This window comes from Schistocerca serialis, chromosome 2 (assembly GCF_023864345.2).
Source record: "Schistocerca serialis cubense isolate TAMUIC-IGC-003099 chromosome 2, iqSchSeri2.2, whole genome shotgun sequence".
In the NCBI taxonomy this organism is placed as follows: domain Eukaryota; kingdom Metazoa; phylum Arthropoda; class Insecta; order Orthoptera; family Acrididae; genus Schistocerca; species Schistocerca serialis.
Genome location: NC_064639.1, coordinates 52378304 through 52405201, shown reverse-complemented (window position 1 = coordinate 52405201; position 26898 = coordinate 52378304). Strand labels below are relative to the sequence as shown.

General features: G+C 36.9%; 1 protein-coding gene across 1 annotated transcript in view; it reads right to left on the bottom strand.

The window, feature by feature from the left end:
• LOC126455722 (dynein axonemal heavy chain 3) overlaps window positions 1-26898 on the bottom strand; it is a 1249696-nt gene that overhangs the window by 451298 nt on the left and 771500 nt on the right. Inside the window, exons 44-45 of the mRNA XM_050091491.1 lie at window positions 20899-21039; window positions 5042-5204 (exon numbers count right to left, since the gene is read on the bottom strand). Of these exons, the coding sequence (XP_049947448.1) occupies window positions 5042-5204; window positions 20899-21039 (304 nt within the window). The remainder of the gene's footprint in view (window positions 1-5041; window positions 5205-20898; window positions 21040-26898) is intronic.

Sequence of the window (26898 nt, the reverse complement as noted above, 5' to 3'; positions counted from 1 at the left end):
TATTTAAGGATTCATAACATATCAACATTATCGAACACTAGTTCAATGACTTGACTTTAAATATTTACTACTTGGTAATATTCTACAAAAGCATAACTTCCAAATAGTGGAAACTAAAAATCAGTGAATACCAATGAAAATGGAATTTCATTGAAAACATTAATAACCATGCAATGTCTAACTACTATTTGAAAATATCATAAAGACCTGATTGTAATATAGCTAGTAGACCCTCCACTGCCGCGAATGGGTGAGTCTGTTGATGAAATTTAACGAAACCATAGTCAAAATGTGAGGGTGCACATGTCAGTGATAGAAATCCATTGTAAGGGGAATGTAAACCATATGATCAATTGGAATAACTGATACCTGTCTATGACTAATCAGAGAATCTATTATTACAAAAATGGAGGGTAATTTCAAAAATATTGTAAATAGTTTTTAAATTCCCGTCTGGGAGGTGATATAATATTGTGCCCTGCCCACAACATAATAACAAACTATTATCTTTTTCTACTGGAATATTAAGGTTTAAAGATATAATTCAACCACTGAATCAATGAACTGTGCTGCAAGTCTGCTAATATGTATGCCAGAATAATGAGAGTGGCTTATCATTATCATCTGTATATTGTTCTAGATAAAAAGCGCTTGTCTCCTCTTTCTCTTCTTCAATCGCGCGCCTTTCCGACAGCATCTTACACTATCAGACTCATACTTTCTTCCGTTTTCTTCGGATGAATTAAACTTGAAATCCTGTTGGGAATTTATTTAATCATGCTATTATTATCGCCAATTGTGAGTACTAATATGACTTTATTATGAATACTTTATTCTTACGCTCCAGAGTTGAGCTAAGATTATTGTAATTTCTAGGTATTTTGCTGAAATATGGCACAATTCTTTGTTATGTTCAAAACTGTGAGAATTACTGACAAAATGTTAGATTTCTGTATAAATTATTTACTTCGTTAAATAATAATTGTTTAATTTAACATTTCTGCTTTCATTTAGTAATAGCAGTCCCAAATTTCCACTTTATAAATATTATAGGTATTTCTTTACTACATTTTTTTCTTATGATGACAATGTGATCCTCACGAGATTAAATCAAATTATTCTGAATTTCTCACAAGGCGAGAAGACAGAAATTTCCCTGAGATTACAAAAAACACAAATTAACCGTTTTCCAGCACGCTGCTTGCCTACTGATCTTCACTTCAAGCAAAAAAGGTAAAATGAGTAAAATAAATTAAGGGGTGAAGTGACAATATTGTGTGTTCAATAGTACTGTATGCATTAAGTGCCTGTTCTTCAAACAACCTCCTGATATCTCTTATTTTATTACGATGATCATTTCTCCATATGTAGGTCAGTGGCAATAAAATATTTTTACATTCAGAGGAGAAGTTTGGTAATTGAAATTTAGGGAAAATATCTCACCGCAATGAAAAAGTCTTTGTTTTAAAGATTGCAACCATGACTCACATATCATATCCGTGACACTGTTTCCCGTGTTTTTTGTTAATACAAAATGTGCTGCCATTCTTTGGACTTTTTTGATGTCCTTCATCAGTCATGTATGATCCCATACTGTACAGCAATAATGTAGCAGAGAATTAATAAGTGTAGTATTAGCAGGTCCTTTAATAGCAGTGTTGTATCTTCTGTGTTTTGTCTATAAAATGTAGTCTTTGGATTGCCTTCCCCACAAAATTATCTATGTGATCCTTCCTTGTAATTCTAGGTATTCAGTTGAATAGACAGCCTTCAAATTTTTATGACTTATCACGTAACTGATTTTGTGTGTGTGTGTGTGTGTGTGTGTGTGTGTGTGTGTGTGTGTGTGTGTGTTTGAGTGTGTGTTGTTGTGCGCACGCCAGAACTCATGTGGATGGTGTCACTTTTCCTTATTCAGAGACAGTTACCAGTTTTCTCACAACACAGATATTTTGTATAAATTGTGTTGCATTCAGTTCCAATCATCTGATGACTTTACTGTATGGTAAATGACAGCATAATCTACAAACAGTCCAAACTGCCTAAATTCTCTCATAAATCATTTATGGGGTTGCCCAAGTCATTAACATTTTAAAATGTACTAATTCGTGGAATAGCAAAGGTAGAGAGGTAAAAATTGACACACATTCCTGAAGTTGTTGGGTTTTAAGGAAACTGAAAATGAGTGCAAAAACTCAGCTATAGGTGGTGCTGTGGAGCAACACATCAGCAACACTGTATGAGCAAGGTGGGTGCAAGGTACAATGATATGGTACAGAATCGCATTATCTGTAGCACAGCAGATAAACACTATATTGAATCATTTTGACTATGGTATGTTTTATAAATATGGGTGAATATTATTATGGAATTGTGGAAATTTATGCTTCAGCTAGTGTAAATTACAATGGATGTAACCTAAGCTTATAGTACATTCATATATTGGCAATAGTTCAGTAATTGAATGACTGCTAAGCAAAATTTCTAAAAACTCAATGTATAACAATTACATTTTCTGTTCTACTATTATTTAAAGATATGCATGAGACTAGTTACTTTTAATACATAAATATTCACACACAACTATTATTATAATTAGAAGTATCACTTCTTATCCTTAATTAAAAGTAAATGAATTAGATATTTCACACACACACACCACTTTTTTGCTTTATTTGTGTGTTGTCTGCTATCGGGTAATATTTCGTCATATTCTTCCCAGTACTTATTCTAAGCCTTTGTTACATCTTTCTATACCCTTCTCCTTTTTTCATTTATAACTTAGTCTACCTTGAGTGTCTTATGAAAGTAACCATTTCTTGTACACAGCTTTCTTGTTAGTTACAATCTCTGCTATCTCTTCCTTCCACCATGGTGTATCTTTCCTGTACTTTTCAGGGCCTATTTTTTCTCAAATATCTTCATTTGTGGCTTCATGATGCATGTTTCCAGATGTACACACATTTCATTTGCCAATCCTTCTGTTATTCTGTCCAGTTCAGTAGCTAGGATTGCCTGGTCAAATAAAATATTTTTTTTTTTTTTTTTTTTTTTTTTTTTTTTTTTTTAAAAAAATCACATAATGTGCCTCATACAATCAAGGATTGTGACAAAGGTGACTTGTCAGTTATAAGACTAACACATAGCCTAATAAACTAATCTAAGGTGACAGTGCATATGTATTACTTTACACGGTTACCATTATTTTTAAAAATCTATGGTTATTACATGGCCATCATTCAAGAAACTTCTATGCTATACTAGCATTTACTTTTAAAATATATTTCCAGGTCTCCTTCAGATCTGGGTCACGTTTTTCCTTACAGGTTTTATCTGGTATAAGAACTTAGTTGAGTCATATCTCAAACTCTTGATATTATACTTGAAATTATCCAATGGAGTTCCATTTTCACCAGCTGGTCTCTTATGATGAAGCCTTGTTTGTAGAAAAAGTAAGTTACTGTAACAAGTAATAAATGTTATGAGCCACATTCTGGACCATGCACGTCTCTGATGTATGAGATTTTCAGTTCACTTTTCTGTCTGACAGTAATGTAATCAATGACTGATTTTAAGTTACATGTGGGTTGCATCTGTGAATGTCTATGGATATCTTTGTGAGAAAACCATCCAGTAGCAATTTTTAGTTTCTGTTGCTACTAATTGGTCGTTTAATTTGGAACAATTCTGCCATTCAGGTCACCAATTTGAAACACCTTCTGATTTCCAAACTTGTCATCAGATCCAAAAAGAAACTGTACTTCGCAGTAGTTGTGCCATCATCCATTTGGGCACATGGTGCTATGATTAGTGAGGAATGATTTCTCACAGTGATATCTAACTGCAAGGTGTGTGACTGATTTGTTTCCAGGATATTATTCATTTTAACTCCTTTTTAATTGCTATTCCTCCTTGGCCTCATGCTTTTTTCGGTACAGCACTCCATACAAGCATATATCCATACCTTTCCTCTGTTCCTTTCTCTTTTTTAGTGGCCTCTGTGATAGCTACTATGCCAATATTGTACTGTTCTACTTCTTTAAATACTTCTCCTTTTTAATTGATGTCCCTTCAGCATTCCGAATCCCTAATCATAAATTTTATTTCCTCACCAATTTTCATCTATATTTTTGATAGTCCCATTCCCAAGGCATTGCTCTGAATTATTCAGCTCCCCCCCCCCCCCCCCCCCCCCCCCCTCTCTCCACAACCGCCCTGCCCCAAATGCTCAGCTGTAAACCCATCACCTCAACCCTCGACCTGGAAGAGCAGGTGATCTTCTGTCAGGGTGTCATTCCTTTAGATTGGTTGTCTTTCTACACTTAAGAGGTCAATCTTCCCTTTTAAAGATTGCCACTTCTGCCAGTTCCACCAAACTGAAGTCCTTCAGCTCTGCTTCTGCCGTTACTGCGTCTTTGCCCCTATGACTGGACAATGTTGCATTCTACACCACTAAACTGTGTCCTCAGAAGATTTTACCCACCCTCACGACATGGATGAACCTGCTGAGAGTTAATTAAGTGGTTTCAGAGAAGGTATCTTGGGCTCCCCTAAGCTGGATTAATGTTTGCATGTGACACAATGAGCAAAGGGCAAACCAGGAAATTAAACTATTAAAACTTTTGCTCTCGGATTCCAGAACATTCTATACAAAAATCTGGAAATATATGCTAGCAGGACAAGGATGTGGCAGAGAGGTTATACGGCAATAAACAAAGTAAACAATGTAACATATCAATAATCCACCTGATAAAAATGGCATGACCATCGAAATACATAGTAATGCTGAAATAATAATAATAATGAAAGTGCATGAAGCAGTGTACCAATTGTTATTTCTTTCAAGAAGGTGGAAAAATGTGCAGCTTGCTTTACATGTTAAAAAATGTAACAGACCGCATTTCACAAAACACAAGTATTTGTTACCTTATGACTCACAACTGATGTTGGGATTATACAGAGACTGGTAAGTAACTCTCATTTCACATATGTTTATACAAAAGAAATGCAAAAATTCAAACTTATATCATCGATAACATACCTGTCCAGCAGCAAAATCTAGCTGTTCCAAACCAACTTCATATCGATTGCGCTGCAGTGTAATTTGGTCCATTTTCACTTGATACAAGCTTTTAAATGTCAAAATCAGTTCAAGATAGGAGGTGGGAGTAACATAATTGCGTCTTCTGAGTGATTCGTAGTACCTATAGTCAAAATGTTGATAAGTCTGACTATTACTTAAAGCAATCAGTAAAACATCACTGCAAACAAGAATGCCTAAAATTATGTGTATTTTTTAAAATTTTGTCATGGGTTACAAATAACTTGAGGACAAAATTTAAAATCCATAGAAAAGTTACAATAAGACAATATCACAAATTTCCCATGTTAACAGCTAGCATGTACCGAATTACCTAATGTTTAACATGCTCTCACTTCTGTCTTCTTTCCCCTTCAGTGTTATAAATTGATCAGTTTACATACAATATATTAAGTGTGAGATTTTAAATATTATATTATTGCACATTTTATTTGACAGTCCAGTGATGCCTTCAAAATATATTATTACTGTTTGCCCCCCTAGGGACTGCTTTACAGTAGAAGTACAGGCATCTAAGTAACTCTTTCACATCAACAGTTGAGCACACCATGCATGCATGCACTTGCAAAGTCTAAACAGGACCATTCAGTTTACTTCCATACTTTCACCAGTATACACCTCAAGACAGTAGTGATCCTTTTGAAGCAAAGAAAAGCTTCAACATAAAAGATGCGATTTACACAGTAAATCACAGAAAAAGGTTTGCCATAGCCTAAACCAGGAACATTAAGTTCTAGAAACTAATGGATCAGACAATGCAGATTTAATGACTGATTTGCAAATACTTCCAAATGATATCCAACCTGCTGATGTAGAGGAATGGCTAGCAAAAGGTAACCAATAAAGAATTTGAAGATGATCACATCATCCATCCTGTTTTGCGAGTGTATAGTGTTGAGCAAGAGGACCAGATGATAAAGAACAGGGAGAAGAAAAGATCAGTCACACTGCAGCAAAGAATGTGTACGAGACTCCTTTCAAACATTTGGGACAACATCCAACCATTACAGCTATGCACATATTGTTGGGCAATAAGTGGCATGTTGCAGTTGCAAAGTCAAGGTTTAAAGGAGAGAAATGAAAACCAATTTACACTTTTTAAAATACATGTTCAGTGTCTAAAATTTTCTGTTTTTCTTTTCTCTTTCTTCCAAATGTATATATATTTTACTTACTTTTATGTATGACATAGTTTTGAGCTCTTCAAAAGACTTGTTGCATTCCCCTCAAATTAAATGACCTTTATAGCATTCCAACCAATTCCCATTCCTAAAAATGACAGCTAATCAAGGTTCTAACATACCAAATCTCAGATCCACAAATAAATTTTATTTGCTGCACACTTCATGGAAATCTAAAGGATTCTATGTGATTCTTGTGGGAGTAAACAAGAATAAAAGTACTTGGTCATACTATTACAAATCATTCTAATATTTTGTTTTGGAAACAATTGGTTGTTGAGTCACATAAGAAAAGGTGAAGAAGGGCATTTAATTGTTGCAACATTGGTTATTACCTCCAGCATTCTTTCTAACCTCAGGAATCTTCATAATTGTTTATGGTTTCTTGGGGCCCCAAGTCTGTTTCCTGTTGCATGATTGCGAGTATGACAAAACGTACCAGATCGATGAAAATCTGATACCTATCTATGAATTCGTTATTTGCATAAAAGCAGAGATCCTTTATTACATAAAAATATAAATAAGAATCCATATCTGAAAACATGTTTCATATGTCAGCACTGAATATTCATTCACCCTTATTTACTAATTTCAGTGCAAAGTAGCAATTTGTCCACACACTTGCAATGCCACACTTCTTATCAACAACCATAGCATGCTGAATGCTCGGTTTGAAATATGATGTGCCACTGCCTACAAAGTTTACATACCAGTGAGAACAGTTTGAAGTGTGTTCACGAGAGAATCGGAATGTATGCAATAGCATGCTTACTAATATGTTCCAAAACGCTGCACATAAAAACAGAATTTTCCCATGCTCATAGCTTGGGTTCTATTTGTGATAAAAAGGAAGGATCAAGTGCATAAGGTAGTTCTTTGGCTAGGTCCTATTTGTATACCCAACAGAAGTATCATCTTATAATCACTATACTACAGGACGGGTCAAAAGTGGTGACTAGGAGACCCCCACCTGGGGAAGTTTGGCCACTGAGTTGATAAGTATTTTCAGTTGAGATCACATTATGCAACTTGCGTGTGAACGATGATGAGGTCAACACAATAGTTAGTCTCCAAGTGGAGAAAATCTCCAATCTGGCTGGGAACTGAACCCAGGTTCGCTGCATGACAGTGAGATGCACTTATTGTTCAGCTAAGGGGTCTGACACAGAGTCATTTCCTCCTACTTAGGTACACAGAGCAAATTGGTTGGTTCATTTTGCATTTGATGCAGTATACGGTGGGTTTGATGGCACTTATGGTGGCACCACTAGTTCATGGGCAGTTCCTCAGAAAACTCCCAAAAAAGTATTTATTTACTAATTTTTGGCATCAATAGCGGGACAAAACCCAGCCGAGGATTACAAGATGGTTATACACAGTAAATGGCTGAAATTTTTGGGACATCTTAATAAGATACTGATCTCAAACTACCTTGAAAATTTTCCAGAAAACTTGTTACATATACAAAGTTTAAATTTACCCTACTCATACACATAAGATATGCATGTAAAAATTTATCCTACTCCTACATGTAAAATATGCACGTAAAAATTAACTTACTCTCAGTAAAAACAACCCCATGATTTAATTAAACTGACAGGTATACCTGCGACTAAATGAATGAATGAATGAATGATTTATTTGTGAAAATTCATGGACAGTTCCTCAGGAACCACTAAAAAAAAGCGTTTTCACCATTTTTTCACCATCAGCAGCAGATCAAACTCCAGTCGCTGATTCCAAGATGGCTGTGCACAGCAAATGAACATAATTTTTACAATATATTTCTAAGTCCCCAATGTTGAAGGAACTTGAAAATTTTGTTAATATCTTTATCCGTATCCAAGAGACAGTTTTTCACAGTTCCCCTACTTGTGCACATAAAATGCAGTTCCAGGTGAAAATGTTGTTTGTAAAGTGATGTAGCATAGAGAATTATGATGTGAAATGTCTCCATTGTCATGAGAAAAATTCTGGGAACTCCACATTGCACTTGCAGTTTTGTGGACATAAAAACCATTCTAAGGTGTCAAATTAATTTTGCTTTATAGATATTTCAGTTTCACGCAAGTGAACTATCAAAATCTTACTGACCCATCAATTTCTTTTCGCATGAGTGACAGAAAAAAAGGAACCAGCAGAAAAATGCTCCGATCAGCACAAAAAAAGTGAATATGCTCCTCTTTATTAAAAGACTCACCTGCCTCATTCTACCTCTCTCAGAATCTTAAAAAATTATCACGAAAATACTGGCATGTGAACATAATCATACTTTTTTATGTGAAACAGTGGCAGTGGGAAAGAGATGGTGAAGTTACAAATACTGGAACATAGTAGTGGTTGTGGTATTGAAAGAGTAAAGGAGGTAAAAGCAGTGTGAGAGAGAGGGACACAATGACAGTGGAACATAGCAAACTGTGAGAGAACAGTGCTGTTGTAAGACTGAAGGAGAGAACACCAGTGGGAAAGGAATAAAGAGAAAGTGGAAGTGGGTGAGAGCCAGTGATAATGAGAGACAACATCTATAACAATGACATTATCCTCGTTTTGCTTTTGTTGATGTTCATCTTATACCCTCCTTTCAAGACACTGTCCATTCCGTTCAACTGCTCTTCCAAGTCCTTTGCTGTCTCTGACAGAATTACAATGTCATCGGCAAACCACGAAGTTTTTATTTCTTCTCCATGGATTTTAATACCTAGTAAAATAGTACTCTAAAACTTACACAAAAGATGGTTCAGGAAAATTTGGAACTTCAGCCTAGAAAAATAACTGGGAAGTGTTTTGATAAAGCAAAGTAACCACCCAGTTACATAAAAATTTGGCTTTTTAAATGCAATACAACATTCTAAGATTTTATACACCGTTGTAATCATGAGTTCTGACTGATGGGCTGTAAGCCTAGAATGAGCATGTTTTCAGTTAAGATAATAATTGGAAACATTTGATCAACACAGTATAGTCACTGGAACAAGGAATGGAAAAATGGTAAACTGTTTTCAAATGTTACTTCACTAAGGAATACACAGAAGTACTGCTCTGGTTTAATTCTCATTTGTGTCAAAACTTCAAACATTTATTTTAGTCAGTCTTTCTGAATTAATTCAAACCAAATGAACAGAAAATGATATTCTCCTTTTCTCGAGAGTATCAGGATGTTTTCCAGTTTGAGTGCAGATTTCATCATTATTTTTCTTCCACATACTTCTAACTTTTCTTGGGCTGAGTATATCACATAATACCTTCCTTTAGTCCCCCCCCCCCCCCCCCCCCAGCTCTTCAGTTTCTTCCTTTTTGATGAGGACTCAACATTTCACTGCATAAAGGCACTCTTATTTTATGACAGTGTTGTAGTGTTTGATTTTCATTTTTACTGAGAGTGAGATTTTTAGTGAAAATTTCCTTCATTAATTAATGAGTCACTACTGCTTTGTGGGCTCTGTTTTTGTTTGTTTCTTTATGTAGGCCGTTTGACTGTATTATTTCCCATAAATACTTAAAATTATTCTCTCCATTGATGCTACCATGTGTTGTGCCTAGGAATATTGTGGAATTTTTAATGTTTGTTATGAATTCAATATTCTCAAAAGAAGTCTGTAATCCAGCATCTGTTTCAACAGGTTGATCTGCTCTGTATCAATGTTTTCGGAAAACATTGCTAAATCGTGTGAAAAGTTAGACAGCTGTGTTTGACATTTGAGTTTTTGTCTCTCAATCTGAGTTCTTGGGTCAGCAAGCAATGGCACAAGGCCATCATTTTGCCTTACAGGGTGACCAGCAACTGATGATTTTCAAATTCAAGGTTTTACAAGACAAATTTTTTCCATGTTACGTTTTTATTACATTTGAGACTAAAATAGCCTTTTTATCAAAACTTTATATTGGTAGCTAATACAATACGCATAATTAATTACAAGTTACTTCTTTAGTAGTGTAAATCACAGATACAAATTAAAACATTTTTAAAACTTTGCAGACGAAAAATAAAAAATTACTAATTCTGTTTTTACAAATATGTACACATTGTAACTTGCTGATAAAAGGGGACAAATTGTAGAAATTTGTTATGACACAAACGAAAAAATAATTTCTTTAAATTTTTTATCTCTGCTGAGATCTTTAATCCTTGAAACAAGATATGAGGTCTTTTCAAAAAATTCTGGGACTTTATCCACAAAATTTTTCTATGCTTACCTTTTACTTATTGTGCACGGTCTCTTTTGAAATACTCTCCTCCACAATTGATACACTGCTCCCAACACTGTTTGCACTTCCGGAAACAGTCACGGTAAGCCTCTTGCTCGATCGTACAAAGTGCCATCTGTAAATTTTCTTTTATCTCGTCTGCTGTTGCAAGTCTTTGTCCTTACAAGACAACTTTGGAAATAAAAAAAAGTCCATATGGGCCAGGTCTGCAGAGTTCAGAGGATGAGGTAGCACAGTCATTTAGTTTTTTATCACTAATCACGCACCATCAGGGATGACGGTGCAGGTGCATTGTCACTATGCAGGAGCCACGAATTGTCTCGCCACATTTCAGCCTGCTATCACACTGCCTCGCAGGCATTGCAACACGTCCCGATTGTACGATCGATTAACAGTTTGTCCTTGTGGCATGAGGTCATTATGAACTAATGCTTCAAAGTCAAAGAAAACTATCAGCATGGCTTTGACATCTGACTTGACCTGACGAGCTTCCTTTGGTTTGGAGAGCCATTCCCAACCTATTGTGAAGACTGAACAGTGGTCTCACCACTATAACTATAGACCCACATCTCATCACCAGTCATGATTCCCTTAATGAACATCTTGTTCTCATTTGTGTGATCCATTCCTGTTGGACTACATTAAACATCATGTGCCAGAGACAGTTACCGAGCTATATCTATTTTCAGATAATTGTCCAGGCACCTCCCAAGAAATGAAAGGGTGCAGTTTCATATTTCCAAATATCGTTATATTGAGTACTCATATGGATGCAAGGGTTTCGTAAAAAGAAGTGAGTACATAAGTGCAACTGGTTTTTAAATACTGAATACCTTTACCCTAAAAAAACTAATGAAGTATCTTTACTTTGTCAAGAAGCTTATCCAGAAGGAAAAATACCTAAAAAAACTGAAGACTTGAAAACAGAAAAAAATGCTGTATATTGCAGAAAAACACAAAAGCTTTTATGATCAACTTTCTCAATGATAACAAATAATGTTTGAAAAACATGTCAATGTAATGTAATAATGTTCTTTGGCTATTAAAGAACTGTGTGTGTAATATGAGCTAACAGATATTACTCTTTATTTAATAAAAACCTGGATTACTTTCAAGTAAAACTATGCTTTACATTTTATAATGTGTTAAAAGAGGGACCTAAGTCAGCAAGGTAAAATATTTTTTTCTGGTTTCCTATTAGGCATAATGCATCAAAAATGTATCTAATTGTAGATATAAATATAATAGAAGGAAACATTCCACGTGGGAAAAATTATATATAAAAACAAAGATGAGGTGACTTACCGAACGAAAGCGCTGGCAGGTCGATAGACACACAAACAAACACAAACATACACACAAAATTCAAGCTTTCGCAACAAACTGTTGCCTCATCAGGAAAGAGGGAGGGAGAGGGGAAGACGAAAGGAAGTGGGTTTTAAGGGAGAGGGTAAGGAGTCATTCCAATCCCGGGAGCGGAAAGACTTACCTTTGGGGGAAAAAGGACAGGTATACACTCGCACACATGCAGATATCCATCCACACATACAGACACCAGCAGACATATTTAAAGACCAATATAATGTCTGCTTGTGTCTGTATGTGTGGATGGATATGTGCGTGTGTGCGAGTGTATACCTGTCCTTTTTTCCCCCAAAGGTAAGTCTTTCCGCTTCCGGGATTGGAATGACTCCTTACCCTCTCCCTTAAAACCCACTTCCTTTCGTCTTCCCCTCTCCCTCCCTCTTTCCTGATGAGGCAACAGTTTGTTGCGAAAGCTTGAATTTTGTGTGTATTTTTGTGTTTGTTTGTGTGTCTATCGACCTGCCAGCACTTTCGTTCGGTAAGTCACCTCATCTTTGTTTTTATATATAATTGTAGATATATGTGTATATTCCAATATGAAATTTTACCAGTGCAGCATTTAACATCACAAAGGAGAAAATAAGTTTTCTTTGTTTTTCTCAAAACTATGAAAAAGTGACTTAGGAACCTTTCAAAAATCAGACATTCAGTCTTGTATCCAAGTTTCACCCAGAAGCATGTCCCATAGAGAGATTATTTAAGGAATTTAACAGATTTATCTGGAATTACTCCCCTCACAAACACACAAGGTGGATCAAATATGTTACTCCATTCCAGCTCAACTGGCTTCAGAAGACAAGTAGACAATTGGAAAAACCTTTATCCAAGGTCCCTAGGAAGGAAATATTGGAAGAGGAGAAAATGTGCGGGCATTTAGCATTGAAGGAAAGGCAGAGTACAGAAAACAGTTGTTTGATAAGAAATTAGGATGCACTGTAGAGTTCCATGTGGCACAACAACTACTACTTATGACCCATACAAAATCGACAAAGTATGGTACGTTGAATTGCGAGAGGCAACTACTGTACACAGGGCAATTTGTTATATCAAAAATCCCTCATCCAAGAGCCTGTAAGTTAGCATACTTAAACAGCAGTAAGGAAAAAGGGTTCTACCCACACAAAGAATTACTAAATAGAATTTAACATTGATCAAGCACGGCTTGGAGGAATGTATATAAGTGATGGCCTACTGCCCACTTGAATATACTTATTACGATGTTTACTTTTCAGTACACCTCTTGAAATAGTTCTTCTCTGAGATGTTTCCATCATGCATTCAGAAGTTCCTTGAACTCCAAAATGGTGAAATGAAATCTCTTCATTTCATTCTTACAACCAGAATTGCAAATTCCCGAGTTTCAGAGAGTGTTCAGTCTGTGAGCACTACTTCATTTCCCTCAGATCCACTGTCGAGCCAGTGAGGGCTCCTCTACGTATCACTTGGGATGCGTGTGTGGGAGTATTACCTATCTAGCTGCCATAACAGTGTAGCAATTATTTATAATGAAGTCTTGTCTGTGATCAAATATCCAACCAGATCTCAAAAAGGCTTCAAAGTTGTGCAAAGATTGGCAGTTTCATTTAAATGTTCAGACACGTACAATTGTGCACGTCACTATAACTTAAGAAAAGCAGTATTCCACATTTAGTATCATCGCTAAAGTGAAACAATGATACTGAGATAAATGTGCTGGCATTGGCCATACAGAGTCATTTGGTTTCACAGGTGCACCATGGGTAACAAGAACCCCACGAAAGTTGCAAAGACCCTCTTGAGGCATGGATTAAGAGAAAAGTGAGCACATGTTCCTAAGTCAGTTATGTTTATGTATCTGAAGCATTCTGGTTGCAGATGTTACTGCTGTACCTTCAGCAACAAGCTTGTTCTATGTTGTTCTCTCAGTTTTTGATTCAGGTTTCATTTACCTACTACTGGCAATTCTTTTGGCTCCGTGCTTTCTTTTCCTCTCTTTTGCAATTTTGGATGGTGTTTGGCTTTCCGTATCCACACAAATCTTTTTGCCAAATTACTGTTTTCTCTGAAATTGTCTAGGGTACTCCTATCTGGGTATTACTACAAAATGACTACAACATAAGTTCAGTCAACGCACTCGTGGGGTGGTTGCGGTAAGTAGTAGGAATATAAAATGGAATGAAGATGTAGGCTGAGTCACAGATAAGGCAGATAAAACACTTCAAATCATTGGAAGGATAATGAGAAAATGCAGTCAGCTTACAATGGAAAACTGCTAGAAAATCATTTGTACATCCCATTTTAAAATACTGCATGTGCATGTGGGATCTGTACCACATTAAGACTAAAATAATATACTGAATGTATACAAAGTATGGCAGCAAGAATGTTAAAGGTTTATATGAACCATGGCAGAGCATCACAGAAGTGCAGAAAAAACTGACAACTGAAAAGAGCTGGAGGTCACTTCTTACCTCCAGGAGGTGAAATTTCAGTACTGCTTAGAGACAGTTATAGAAGTACATAGACTGTCCTCACTTTCAGTACTGTGGTAACAGCTCCTTCCTTGTGGAGGATAGAGAAATGAGCTGGAGAAGATTAATTCACATTCACAACTCATGATGAGAGGGTCTGATCTGTCCTTTATTATTCATTGAAGATTGTTTGATAGCATCACCTATGAACAAATCTGTGGTACAGTGATGGGCACCTGCATGACAATATCCTATGCAACCTTTTCATGGGCAATCCAAAGGAATTCCAGAATCTAAAATCCTCACTTGGATCAGATTCACTGATGACAGTTTCATGATGTGGACTAAAAGCATAAAAAATTGGGTGAGGTTGAGGACACCCAAGCAACATTCCTCCAGAACCTCAACACCTCATCCTCTCTTTGCATCATGTGGTCCTCCTCAGTCTAATGAGCCACTGTCCTCAATGTCGACCTCCACAGAACAGATGATGCCATCAGTACCTCTCCCCTCATATAATCATCCCATCTGCAGTGATGAACAGCTCTTCTCCAAGTATGCCACTAATCTCATTGAGGCTTTCACATAGCAAAATTATCTCCACCACAGAGTGCAAAACCACATTTCACATGCCTTGTCTCTCCAGTCATGTACCATCCCACACATACTCATTGTCCAGCCACAAAGCAGGACCTTCACCACTTCCTCTCATCGTGCCCTCCCCACCCTTGGCTGCTTACACTACCCACATAACATCCAGAGCTTGGTCCACAGCCATAGTGAAACTCCTGGGTGGTTTCACTCCACTGTCAGCTCTTAAAATATTGTTTATTCCAACTGCAATTTTGACACTTCTCAAGCATTCAGATGCCAATCAGTCACCAAATAAATATGCTATGGACACAAAATTAACAAAGCATTTTAAAAAAAAATTTAAAGTTACTTATGTTGGATATTGCAACCCACTCAACAAAATTAAATTCTGGCATGTGGGAACATAGTTTCCAGCAGTGTAAAACAAAATACATGTGGTGGTATAAATCTATCCACAGTTCCATACTCCATGTGAGCATAAGTGCAAAAGTTGATAAAATAACAGCAAACAGTTGATACAATAGTAAAAATAACATCCACTATAAACGTTAAAGTCAATATCTCAAGTAGGCAGCAGATGTGGCGCACGGGTCACGATGGTGGCAAAGCAACAAAGATACAGACGTATGAAGAGTGTGAGTCTGACAGCTCAAAGAAACTAGAATGTAGAGTCAGTATCATGTGGTTTGTAAAATGTGTACACAGAAAGGACAAAATTGAAGTATGTATTAAAGAAAAACTTAATCGCCAAATAATTCCAAGAACATAAATTAAAAGTATGAAATACCTAAATACATAAGTACAAGTATAATAACCGATACATAAAATGGTAAAAGTAAGTGACATGCTTAGTCAGAGGAAATGACATCTTTGAATGCAAACACAACATGTCTGGGAATACTTTACATAAATTCAAAGGTACACATATACAAAGTATGCACGTACAGAAAAATGTGCTGTGACGAGCGAAGCAACTGGTGACATTAAAACTCAGCAGAATGGTCATTTATATTACATAAATATGAAGCCATGTGCAGCTGACAGGTCAATAAACATATTGAGAAATAATGAAGTGACATAAAATCACCAGCCCTACAGAACTGTTGAAAAATATATGTCAATAGGCATTAGATAAATGACATGATAAGAAAGGAATCAGTTCCAAGACAGATTCTGAAAATGTGAAATAAACCTGTGTGTTTGTTGTTTGGTAGGTAAATTGACATGAAGACCATTGATGAAAACTGTATCACAAGATTTGAAGGAATGAAGAACGGCCTTAGAACTTGTTCATAGTAATCTCATGGGACCCACTGATGTTTCAAGTTTTGACATTTAATGAGTATCATGGACAATGATAGCATGTACATATTCATGCATTTCTTAAGAAATAAGGATTGATTGCTTCCAGAATTCAAGAAATGGAAAAAATTCAAGGAAAAACAACATCGGAGTACCCTTGAAGAGAATTCATATGGACAATAGTCTAGAATTCTGTTCATGCAAAGTCACAGTTCTGTAAATCAGAAGGAATTTGGAATAAAAAAACAATGACATACACACCAAATCAAAATGGGACAACTAAATGCCTCAGCAGAATATGACAGATACAATATACAAATTAAGTTTCTATGGTGTTTTTTCTCATATTTATGTACATCTTGACTCATTTCACATCCCTGAAGGTTGTTATGGTTTATGGGATCTACGGAACACAATGTATAAAGGAATGAGATGACAGTACATCACTGAGCTCTAATGAGGAGAACACAGCAACTACCATAGCCCAATTTCTCAGAAACTTTCTCAGTGGAAGAGGGATGAAAATAAGCTTATCTGTAGATATTTGATTGTTTTTGAGAAAATAGGGCTCAAAGTTTTCAAAGTACTTTATGTGACTTTTAGTGAGTAAACAGTCCAACTGAAGTGACAGCATGACGGCTAGCATCATGGCTTCAAACTTTTGTGCCCCATGTTTGAAACCCGATTATAATTATAATTTTTATTTTTATTTTTCATTTATGTATCCATGTCCATAGAAGATTACTACACAAATGTTTTCCAATGTAATTTAAATGGCATTGTCCTTATTTGTCTACTCTTTGCATGTCTGCTGAATGAATTATTCAAAAAAGAATAAACAATAAATGAATGGAAACATTATTTGCAATTGTGTTTGATGAAATTCCTGTAGTACACTACTGGCCATTAAAATTGCTACACCACGAAGATGATGTGCTACAGACGCAAAACTTAACCAACAGGAAGAAGATGTTGTGATATGCAAATGATTCGCTTTTCACAGCACTCACACAAGGTTGGCACCGGTGGCAACACCTACAACATGCTGAGGTGAGGAAAGTTTCCAATTGATTTCTCATACACAAACATCAGTTGACCGGCAATGCCTGATGAAACATTGTTGTTATGCCTCTTGTAAGGAGGAGAAATGCGTACCATCACGTTTCCGACTGTGATAATGGTCGGATTGTAGCCTATCGCGATTGCGGTTTATCGTATCACGATATTGCTGCTGGCATTGTTTGAGATCCAATGACTGTTGGCAGAATATGGAATCGGTGGGTTCAGGAGGGTAATACGGAACACCGTGCTGGATCCCAACGGTCTCGTATCACTAGCAGTCGAGATGACAAGCATCTCATCCGCATGGCTGTAATGGATTGTGCAGCCGCGTCTCGATCCCTGAGTCAACACATGGGGACGTTTGCAAGACAACAAACATCTGCATGAACAGTTCGATGACGTTTGCAGCAGCACGGACTATCATCTCGGAGACCACAGCTGCGGTTACCCTTGACGCTGCATCACCGACAGGAGCGCCTGTGATGGTGTACTAAACAACAAACCTGGGTGCACGAATGGCAAAACGTCATTTTTTCGGACGAACCCAAGTTCTGTTTACAGCATCATGATGGTCACATCCATGTTTGGCGACATCGCGGTGAACGCACATTGGAAGCATGTATTTGTCATCGCCATACTGTCGTATCACCCGGCGTGATGGTATGGGGTGCCACTGGTTACACATCTCGGTCACCTCTTGTTCGCATTGATGGCACTTTGAACAGTGGACGTTATATATCAGATGTGTTACGACCGGTGTCTCTACCCGTCATTAGATTCCTGCGAAACCCTACATTTCAGCAGGATAATGCACGAACACATGTTGCAGGTCCTGTACAGGCCTTTCTGGATACAGAAAATGTTCGACTGCTACCCTGGCCAGCACATTCTCCAGATCTCTCACCAATTGAAAACGTCTGGTCAATGGTGGCTGAGCAACTGGCTCGTCACAATGCGCCAGCCACTACTCCTGATGCACTGTGGTATCGTGTTGAAGCTGCATGGGCAGCTGCATCTGTACACGCCATCAAAGCTCTGTTTGACTCAATGCCCAGGCGTATCAAGGCCGTTATTACGGCCAGAGGTGGTTGTTCTGGGTACTGATTTCTCAGGATCTATGCACCCAAATTGCGTGAAAATGTAATCACATGTAAGTTCTAGTATAATATATTTGTCCAAGGAATACCTGTTTATCATCTGCATTTCTTCTTGGTGTGAAACAAATACTAACAAAGAGATAGAGGGGCTGGCCAGTACTTACCTCAGCTCAGTACAGCCAATAGATACACATAAAACAGAACCGAAAATTTACGTTCCTAGCTTTCGGAACAAATGTTCCTTCATCGGGGAGGAGAGAGGGGAAAGAAAGGGAAGAAGGGAAAGGAGATTCAGTTACTCACAACCCAGGTTATGAAGCAACAGGGAAAGGAAAATAGGGAGGGTAGCAAGGATGGAGGCATGGTTGTCAGAGGGAAGCCAAAGATATTCTACTGTAAGTACTGTACCAGCTTCAAACCAAAGACGATGCATACAGAAGTAAAGAAGTATATAGTATAAAGATAAACACAACGATGTAGGATGAAAAGATGCGTGAATGGCTAAAGAGGAAAGGGAAAGAGGAGAAGACTGAAGAGTAAATGGGAGTGAGGTTGTTTAACATAGGTTCAGTCCAGGGGGATGGCGGGAAGCTTCTTGGTGTAGCAATTTTAATGGCCAGTAGTGTACATCTTGATTCATAATCAGTTGCAAGTGTCAATTTTCTGAAATGTGATCCATTTGCCAATGAGTTAAATCTTCAGCAATGTTAAGGACGTTTCTTTCCAGAGTGAGCTTCATACGAAGAAATGTTGCTGCACAAACTTGCCTTCGCACCATACTCATAGTGTTCAGAATTTCTATGTTTAAAATGTTTCTATGACTGGTATCATCCGTAGGTATGCACCAAATCTTCCTGAAGAATAAACATTACAATAAAATGTAACAATTAAGAGCTGATGTAAGAATGAAATTTAGGAATATGAGAATTTAAAAAGAATGTAACCCCTGAAAAAAAAAAAAAAAAAAAAAAAAGAAAAAAAAAAAAAAAAACCACACACGTATAATATAATAAATGTATGACACTTATTGTGAAAGGCCCAGTTGTAATTTTACAATTAATCTAACACCCTTTGTACCCACTAACATGATAAGAAACCTTCGTGTACTAATGTGGTTAGATAAATGAACAAAATGAAATAAAATGGAAAACAATAACTGGGTTTTGATCTCGGAACACACGAGTGAGAGGCCACTATCCTAGTCACCATGTCACCAGATGCGTTGAACTTACCAAACACTAAAAGGCATCTGAATTATGTCAAAAAACTTCTGAGAAACAGTTAATTCTCTACGGATAAGCTGAGAAACGTGTCAGCATATTTTGGCTCCTATTCCACTGAGTGAAGTTTCTGGGAAACTGGGTTATGGCACTTGCCATGTTATCCTTGTAAGACCTTGTTTAACTCCCTTGTGTCATTGTGGCCTGTATGAACTGTTCTTATTGATTTTCCTCTTTCAGTAAGGGGAAAGCTTTCCATGGTTTAATGATCTGTATGAACTGCTCTTATTGATTTTCCTCTTTCAGTAAGGGGAAAGCTTAATGATCTAATAGAAACTCTACAAAAGAATGCTTAAGATTAGATGGGTAGATCACATAACTAATGAGGAGGTATTGAATAGAATTGGGGGAGAAGAGAAATTTGTGGCACAACTTGACTAGAAGAAAGGATCGGTTGGTAGGACATGTTTTGAAGTATCAAGGGATAACCAGTTCAGTATTGGAGGGCAGCGTGGAGGGTAAAAATTGTAGAGGGAGACCAAGAGAGAAATACACTAAGCAGATTCAGAAGGATGTAGGTTGCAGTAGGTACTGGGAGATGAAGAAGCTTGCACAGGATAGAGTAGCATGGAGAGCGGCATCAAACCAGTCTCTGGACTGAAGACCACCAAACAACAACAGGTACTCTCATAAAGTAATTTTATTTCCAGTGCTTTGGTTTGGTTAAGACTGCCATGTACAAGAAGACTGGATTAATTTTATTTTTAGTTTGAGATAAATAGCCAAGGGCTAAAAGTTTCTCCACAGTATCTCACTTTATTCATTGCCAGAAGATAAAATAAAATCTACGACCAAATAATTTCCATGTCATCTGGTTCTTATTATCTTCGCAAAAGTGGCTGGTAAAGTTGCACCAACTTGGTTTCTAGAGTTGTTTATAATTTTACACCGCATGTTGTCAAAATGACATTTTGTGTGGTAATTAGATTATAACCTCAGTACTAGAATATTTAGAGTTATTCATCCTGATGTGTTATAAGATCATGTAACTGCTTTGTTATTCCATTCGAGGGAGCACTGTTAAAGGTATCTCTAGCCATTCTTCTAAATTGTAACTTTCAAATAGGGGGAATCAGTTTGTCTTGGTTTAATTACATAATGGTGGGATATTTGCCAACTTACTGTGTGGTTCAGGTATTCAGATCCAGAGAAACAGCAAACAGAAACATAACTATAATGACACAACAGTAATAACATAAGACATGAAATATAAAACATAGTCCACAAGCATGCTATTAACATTGCAAGTATTACTGATACCTCACAGACGTGTCAGTAACACTGGTATGGAAATGTTTACACATAATAACACAAGCTGACTGTATCTCTTTTCCAAGATTCATTTGTTTGAGGAACATCTTAGCAACTTTTTCTAGTGCATCCTCTGGCCAAGCAGTAAACCTGGAAAAAAACAACATAAGTAATGACTGTAGCTTACAGCACTGTCTGGAACTGCAGACACAACCGAACATACCCTAGTGAGGACACTTGGGTACACTTAAACAGAGTAATGTTTGTAATTATCAGTAGCAGTTATCCAGGTACAGTATAATATTAATATAATAATAATAATAATAATAATAAGAGTATAACTACAATGATTTTCTATATTACTCTAGACATAAAGGACCATTTCTGTAAATCACAAGAAATGATTATGGTGATGCAGCCATATAACTGTTATTTCTTAATGATGTGCATAGCCAAACAAAATGGTCAACACCACCTACAACAATGCGGCAAGGATTCCATACGACCAATGATGAGATACTGCGGAACAATTTGGCATTCTTCCATAGGTAAATTTTCCAGATGTGAAAAATCTGTGGGAAGTGCTGACCTAGTTGAGATATGTCTTCCAAGTACATCTCACATATGTCCAACAACTCAAGTGAGCCCGCTGGCCTCGGAGCACGTTACCCATCAATGCTCCACTGATGTCAAATACAGTACATAAGAAACTGTTTTTTTTATTTAATAAAATTTCAGCCAAATAGCCATATATAGTTACTTTGCTTAACATTTTACATTTACATATATATTTTACATTTTTGCATATTCATTTATCGATTTCACTCTTTTACTGCACAGTTCTAAGAAACTGTTTTCTAAGCACATATAAAATCCAAAACTCTTTCACATGAGAGCTTATAATGGAGCACACAATTGTAATTGAAGATACCTTTTATTAGACTCGACAGAAATTCATTCTAATAACAATAAATCACAGTAGGTTTTAGGGGTGGCTTCAGGATAATTAGGAGTTGCAACTAAAATCTAATTGTTCTTATAATTTTTACATTAGTATGAGAGTGAGAGCCAAAAGCTTAATGGCATTTTTCAATTTATTTTTTATTTGGCTCTGATCTGCACCATTGTAAATCAAGGAATGTGAGAAGTTCTTACAGGTAATGTTATAATGAAGCCATTTTTCCCCTGCAAGAAAAATGAAAATTTCTTACACATAGTATTATACTGTGTGTTAAGAAAGTTGTTGTGCACTAGACTATGAGCTATGGATGAGGGTTACATTGGAAGTATAAAGTTGCAGAACAGATACATGACTGTGTTTAAATTATTCTACATTGCATAACATTTAGATGTTTGGCTTAATGATGAAAGCTATTGAATGTGATGAGTAGTGTTTACATGTTCAATTTGTTTATAAATTATTGTAATTTCAACTTAGTGATGTATGTTTCTTGATAAACATGTGTTTCAACAAGCCAATAAAGACACAGATTTTGTGCAAGAGGCACTTGTTGAAAAATTCCTGGAAACAGCTGTATCTCATTGTAACATTGTTGGTTGACTTACTTTAATTTCAAGAGACAGGCTATTTTAGATGCTGAGTAAACTGGAAGACCTCCTAAATTAAATGAACAGCAATTGCTGGATATTTCTGACTGTATGCAACAGACCTCAGCAAAATCGTTGTGCAGAGAAAAAATATCAGGTGTGCAACCACACATAAAGCAGTCAGGCAAATATTGAAACTGTTCCCATATAAATTGAAATGAAAGATGCAGATGATGAAAAGTGAATCTGTTACTGCAAATGGTTTACGCCTTTGACTGAGATAATACCATTGACATTCCTGATGTCACTCTGTATACAGACAATGTCTGATTCCACCTCAATGGTCATGTTCACATACAAAATACATGATTATGGTCAACTGAGAATTTTTGTGCTGTACTTTAAATGCTATTCCATGATCATTCAACTGGAGTGTGGGTGGAGTATCGGACTTTTATTTTTTTGAAGAAAACATTAACAGTGTACATTACTGTTTAATGATAAACAATTTCATTGGCCAATTGAAGCAAGACAAGATACACTACTCACTGTTTCAGCAAGATGACACTACTGCACACACAGCTAAAAACAGTGTGTGTCACCTGGAAGAGTTTTCTGAGGAATGCGTCATCTTGAAAAACCTAGGGAGCCCTCCCTCACTGAACATTACTCCACCAGACTTTGTCTTTGGGCAGTAGCAAAATCTGTAGCATAACACAATTCCCCACATACATTTTAGAGACATAAAAATTTAAATAACTCCATAGGTGAGAAGTATATCACAATCAGACCTGCAGAAAGTGTTTTGCAATAAAATTAAGTGGTTCAGACTTGTATAGACAACCATGGATGTCATTTTCAACATATGTTGTAAGCACACAGCATCTTTCCAAACACCTTGCATTAGGCAGCTTTCTTACTTCCTCTTCATTCTTGGGACTGTAAACTTTATTTTAATAGGGGAAACATGTGGGGTCAGTGTAGATAACTGTGTAGTCAGGTTTCAAGAATATAAAAAAGCTTACTTTTCATAGGAATTTATTTATATCTCCCCCCCCCCCCCCCCCCCGCCCCCCCTCTCCGCCTCCGCTCTCCTGTGTGTGTTTGTTTTACAAGGATGTTAGTGTTTATTATATAATTATTATTACTAGTAGTAGTAGTAGTGCAAATGGATCTTACTGTGATACAAGTTTCTGCATTACTAATTCCTATCCTTTTAGACATTACAATAACAGAAACTCTTCTATGGAATAAGTAGTGGTCATCATGTTCCTCTTGAACTGCAGTGGATTATGTACAACAAACATCATGAGAAAAAAAATCTACTGTGAAGCAGTAGTCAGAATCCCAAGGTTATTAAAAAGACGTCTGCAAGATGGTGAGCACCACTTATTATCCTTTGAGCATATTTTTGAGCAATGAAGACTTTATTTCTTAAAGATGAGTTGCCCCAGAACTTTATTCCATTATGACATTATTGCATGACAATATGCAAAATATGTGAACTCACTGATTTGTCTCTCCTCAAGATTTGCAGTGATTCTAATTATGACAGTAGCTGAACTAAATTGTTTTAGGAATTCCAAAATATGCTTTTCCAGTTTAAATTCTCATCAATATGGACACCTAAGAATTCTGAAGTTACCACCCGTTTATTACAATTTTAGGAACACTGTTCACCATTTCGTCTGTCTCTGTATGTATGCTTGGATTGGTTGCAATACTAATCTCATATTCAAATGGCAATAATACTGCTTGTTTCATATTAAATGGAAGATCATATACATGTGTACATATACGAGGAACTATAGCGGGCCTAAGACTCCGCCGTGGCGAACCCCACATGTGATTTCTCTCCAGTCAGAATTATCTCCATGAACTGAATTGGTTGAGCAACTGAATATAGCTTTTTGCATTCCTTTGTTCAGATATGACATTATCCATTGGTTGGCTATACCATCAATCGCATAAAACTTCAATTTATCCAGGAGAATCTCGTTAATTACACAGTCAAATGCCTTAGATAGGTTGCAGAAAATACCAACCATCCCCATTTTGTTATCTGGTGCTCGCAAAATTTGTTGCGTGAACATGTAAAAGGTATCCTCAGTACAAAAACTGTTCTAAAATCCAAACTGTGATTTGCTGAGGGTATTATTGTTGCTAGAATACATCACCTTCTCAAGAATTTTGCAAAATGATGTCAATAGTGACACAGGTCAGTAGTTACTGACATGTTTCCTGTCACCTTTCTTAGAGAGGTTTTTAACAATGGCATAGTTAAGTCTCTCTGAAAAAATGCCATGAGTTAGTGATGCATTACATATTTCCCCTATATCAAACATCCAGAAAAATTATTGTTAAGAAATTAAAATATGAGTCTTTTGTGAATATGTTTTGTCCGGTCAACGCTTCACAACCTCAGACTTCTGAAATGAGTTTTTCAGGAGCAACAAGTTTGGCATGTCTTAATATCAAACTGTAATTCAGTTTCAAAACGGACTATAAGAGAATTGTGTATATTGTTAAGAATGTATTATGTAAGTGTCATTAGGACTGGATACAAAAGCTTTTAAGCTTTGAAAATGCAATTTGGAGGAAAAAAAGCCACTCCTCTGTCTGTCTGTCTGTCTCTCTCTCTCTCTCTCTCTCTCTCTCTCTCTCTCTCTCACACACACACACACACACACACACACACACACACACACACACACACACGCACACAATATTTTTTTTGAAGCAATTAATCAGTGATCATCAAGAGATATAAGAAGTAAAAAGGCAGAAGATGGCATTACAGATGTAGAAAACTGGCTAGAACACTGGTCCATTATAAATTAATTCAACCAATTAACTATAATGAGGGTCACTATGTACTTGTTAAAACTGACATGAAATCTATGACAATAAAGGATGAAATGAAGAAATGCCATCATTACTACGTGGGACCATTTTGTATTGCAAGAATTTGTTGTCCAAAGTCTGTAGGAGAAGGAAGTTTGAATAAAGAGAAGCATTTTCATCATATGGAAACTATATGTTTCATGATGTAAGTATTGCCTCTATGTAATACTGCTGTGGGTTTTTTTTCTGTTTGTTCATGAGGTGGCATGTTGAAACCATCTACATCACCATTATATCAGCACGACAGGAAAGGGATGTCAGCACACACTCCACTTGACTTGACCTGTGTGACCCCATCAACCCATGATGCCATGCTGTTCTATCCTGTGCAAACAACTTCATCTCCAAATAACTATGGCAGCCTGCATCTGTTTGAATTTCCTTACTCTATTCATTTCTCTACAGTTAATTGCCCCGCCCCCCCCCTTTCCCCTCCATACATCCTTCCATTACCAAACTCACAGCTTACTCGTGTCTCAAGATGTGTCTTATCAACTTATACCATCTTTTACTTGAGTTGTGCCATAAATTTCTTATTTCCCCATTTCAATTCAATATCTCCTCATGGTTAGTTACTCAATCTACTCATCCGATCTTCACCTTTCTTCTGTAATACCACATTCCAGAAGCTTCTTATCTGAACTTCTTTACAGTCCATGTTTCACTTCTGTACAAAACTACATTACAAACAAATGTCATCTGTAGAGATTTCCTAACACTTAAATTTATATCAGACGGAAACAAATTGCTCTTTTTCCAGAAATGCTTTTCTTATTAATATCAGTCTCCATATTATATCCTCTCCACTTTGGCCACCATCAGTGCTGCATAGGATCTTAATACAGCAGATTATCGACTTTAAAGTAAAAGAGTGTGGTGTAAGAAGTATGGATACATAAAACTTCTGAGGTGTTTCTGTACAATAGTCCCCTATTCGGATCTCCAGGGAAGGACTACTCAGGAGGATGTCGTTATCAGGAGAAAGAAAACTGGCGTTCTATGGATCGGAGAGTGGAATGTCAGATCACTTAATCGGACAGGTCGGTTAGAAAATTGAAAAAGGGTAATGGATAGGTTAAAGTTAGATATAGTGGGAATTAGTGAAGTTCGGTGGCAGGAGGAACAAGACTTCTGGTCAGGTGAATACAGGGTTATAAATACAAAATCAAACAGGGGTAATGCAGGAGTAGGTTTAATAATGAATAGGAAAATAGGAATGCCGGTAAGCTACTACAAACAGCATAGTGAATGCATTATTGTGGCCAAGACAGACACAAAGCCCACGCCTACCACAGCAGCACAAGTTTATATGCCAACTAGCTCCGCAGATGACGAACAGATTGATGAAATGAAAGTTCCTGGAAGATTAAACCTGTGTGCCAGACTGAGACTTGCACTCAGGAACTTTGCCTTTCGTGGGCAAGTGATGGTAGAGCACTTGCCCACGAAAGGCTAAGATCCTGAGTTCGAGTCTCGGTCTGGCACACAGTTTTAATCTGCCAGGAAGTTTCATACCAGCGCACACTCCACTGCAGAGTGAAAATCTCATTCTGGAAA